Source organism: Bison bison, unplaced genomic scaffold, assembly GCF_000754665.1.
Source record: "Bison bison bison isolate TAMUID 2011002044 unplaced genomic scaffold, Bison_UMD1.0 scf7180017851210, whole genome shotgun sequence".
Taxonomy (NCBI): domain Eukaryota; kingdom Metazoa; phylum Chordata; class Mammalia; order Artiodactyla; family Bovidae; genus Bison; species Bison bison.
Genome location: NW_011481783.1, coordinates 11787 through 14288, shown reverse-complemented (window position 1 = coordinate 14288; position 2502 = coordinate 11787). Strand labels below are relative to the sequence as shown.

At 48.9% G+C, this 2502-nt stretch overlaps 1 protein-coding gene across 1 annotated transcript; it reads right to left on the bottom strand.

Annotated features, from left to right (window-relative positions):
• Positions 1–5: 5 nt before the first annotated feature.
• LOC104996133 (sperm acrosome-associated protein 5) lies at positions 6–1987 on the bottom strand (the record flags this gene model as incomplete). The annotated part of the gene is made up of 3 exons (XM_010850256.1): positions 1800–1987; positions 1212–1370; positions 6–17 (listed from the first exon to the last, which is right to left on the bottom strand). Coding segments are annotated over exons 1-3 (307 nt in total), but the record flags the coding sequence as incomplete, so codon positions are not given.
• Positions 1988–2502: the final 515 nt, after the last annotated feature.

Here is a 2502-nt window from a genome sequence, read left to right as displayed (position 1 = left end):
ATGGCGGTTGAGCAGTTCTAAAGAGAAGAGGTGACAGAGTATTCTGGGGTACTAGGAACAGGGTGACAGTATATGAAGGGACCAGGGGTTCTAGGTTTCTTGGAACCTGAATATCTTCAACCACTATACTGCCTGATTCTAGATGACCTTGATTTACTTATCAGCCTGTTATGAATTACATCAACTACCATGTTGACTGGTTCTATAGAACCTTAACCCATTGACTGATCCTAGGTGATTTTGACTATCATGTTGGCTGGTTATATATAACCTCACCCACCATATTGACTGGTCCTGGACAACCTCAGACTCCATGTTGGCCAATTCTGTATGACTTCAACTGTCTGTCATTTTGTTTGGTTATGAATGATCTCAACTGCAGTGGATGTTGGCTTGTTGGGAAACCATTCAACTGCAAGGTTGGCCAGTCCTGGGGACTTCAAACACTATGTTGTCAGGTCCTGGATAACCTCAACACCCATTCTTATTGGCTACAAGTGACCTTAGTCTCCATGTTGACTAGTCCTGTTCAACTGCAGCTACCATGGTGCCTGGTCCTAAATGATCTTAACTGCTATGGTGGATGGACGAGGATGACCTTAACTGTCATTTGGACTAGTTAATAATCTCAACCACCATGTTGACTAGTCCTGGATGACCTCAACCTTCAAGTGGACAAGTCCTGGGTTACCTCTTCTGTCACTGTGGCAGGACTTGGACAGCTTCAACCTCCATTTGGGCTGGTCCCAGATAGCCTTAGTCTCCATTTCGGCCACCCCTGAACAACTTCTACTGCTATTCAGTTTTGTCCTTAACAATACAACACTCTTGTCTGGAAAATTCTCTCCTTTCTGCACAGAGGTACCTTGTTTCTGTTCCTACAGACAGATAGCAGCTTCTTCCCTCTAGGCCTGGACAATCCTAATCCCAAATCAGGACAGTTTCCCCCTCCTGATTCCTAGTCCTAGAAAATGGCAGCCTCCATTCGAGGTGAGGGTTGGGAGCTCTGAGTCCTCCTGACCTAGACAGCACCTCAGGGCAGTCTGGGTAAGGATACAGGCTGGTTGGGATCTGAAACAGCCCAGGCAACTCTGCTCCTTTCCCTATAAATCTTCTGCTTGTTACTCAAGATTACGGCTTAGGCAGTCTTGCCCTCTGCACGCTGGGGAGGCGCCAGGCAGGGCTTCAGTGTGTCCTCAGTGCTGCCTCACCATGACAATCCATGTGGCAGAGGTTCTCGCTGGGTGTAACACCATTGTAACACCACCAGGCGGAATTCAGCTGAAAAATGCCATATTCACTGCTGCCATCGGGATTGTGGTTCACGAAGGAAGTGTCAAAGCCACTCTCATAGTGTGCCATGCACAGCCCTGGAGCAGGGAGGGAAAAGGTAGCAGAGAGGCATGAGTCCTGGGAAGAGGGAAGAGGGTAGGAGGGAGTGGGGCAGGCATGGTTTTCCTCTCAGTTGTGGGGGTGATGATCTTGGTTTGGTGGTGGTGTTGATGTTGGTGACTCTGGAAAGGTGTTGGTAATGGCAGTGGTGATGGCATTCATGGTGATTTAAGCAGTGGTGACATTGATGGTAATGATGGTGGTGTTAGTAGAGATGAGGGTAAATGGTTGGGAAGGCAATGATGATGAAACTAGAGTTAGTTAAACTACTCATAACAGTCAGAGGGTGACCAAGAGGATCATTCCCTAGCCTGGGGAGATAACAGATAGCAAGGGGGTGGGGTCTGGGTCTGAGTGTGGTGGGCAGCTCACTGCATGGGTGGGATTTGGGGCAACTGGGTTCTCACAGTCTCCAATGGTATAGCCCTTGAAGCCATTGAGGCCTGCTGCTTCCAGCTTCTTTGCCAGGTCACAGCGTTCGTAGATCTTGGCCTCCACGTTGGCAGCCATCAGGATCACCACAATAGTGCCTGAGACCTGCATTATGACAGCCGCAAGTCGTCCTAACTTACTCCCCTGCTCCAGACTCACCCTGCAGTGTGCAGAACTAGGGGTTACTGGAACTCTGGGCTTTATGAGCAAAGAGCTAGGTGATAGATTTTAGAACACAGAGGCCAGAGAGAGGTTTGGGCATCTCACCATCTTCCCCTGTGCCAGCTCTCTTAAAGACACACACAAAGAAAAAAGAAAGATACTGATATATGCACAGAGGTGGAAGGAGACAGGGACAGGGAGAAACCCAGAGATGTCAGAAAGGGATGCAGGGAGAGAGGGGCTTGGGACACCCAAGGGACTGACAGGACCCAAGTGCTAAACCTCACACTCAGCACATATTCCCTGATGTTCCTTAACACTGTCCCACTCTATTCCCATTAATCATGCTCTACCACTGGGTCACCTCCATTTGCACTGACTCTGCACCACATCACCTCCATTCCCCCACTCTGCTGAGTAGTCAGCTCTAGTCACTACACCATGTCTACCACCACCTCAGATTCCTCATGCTCTATAAAATATGATTACTGTGCCCTCACCCTCTGCTCCACATTA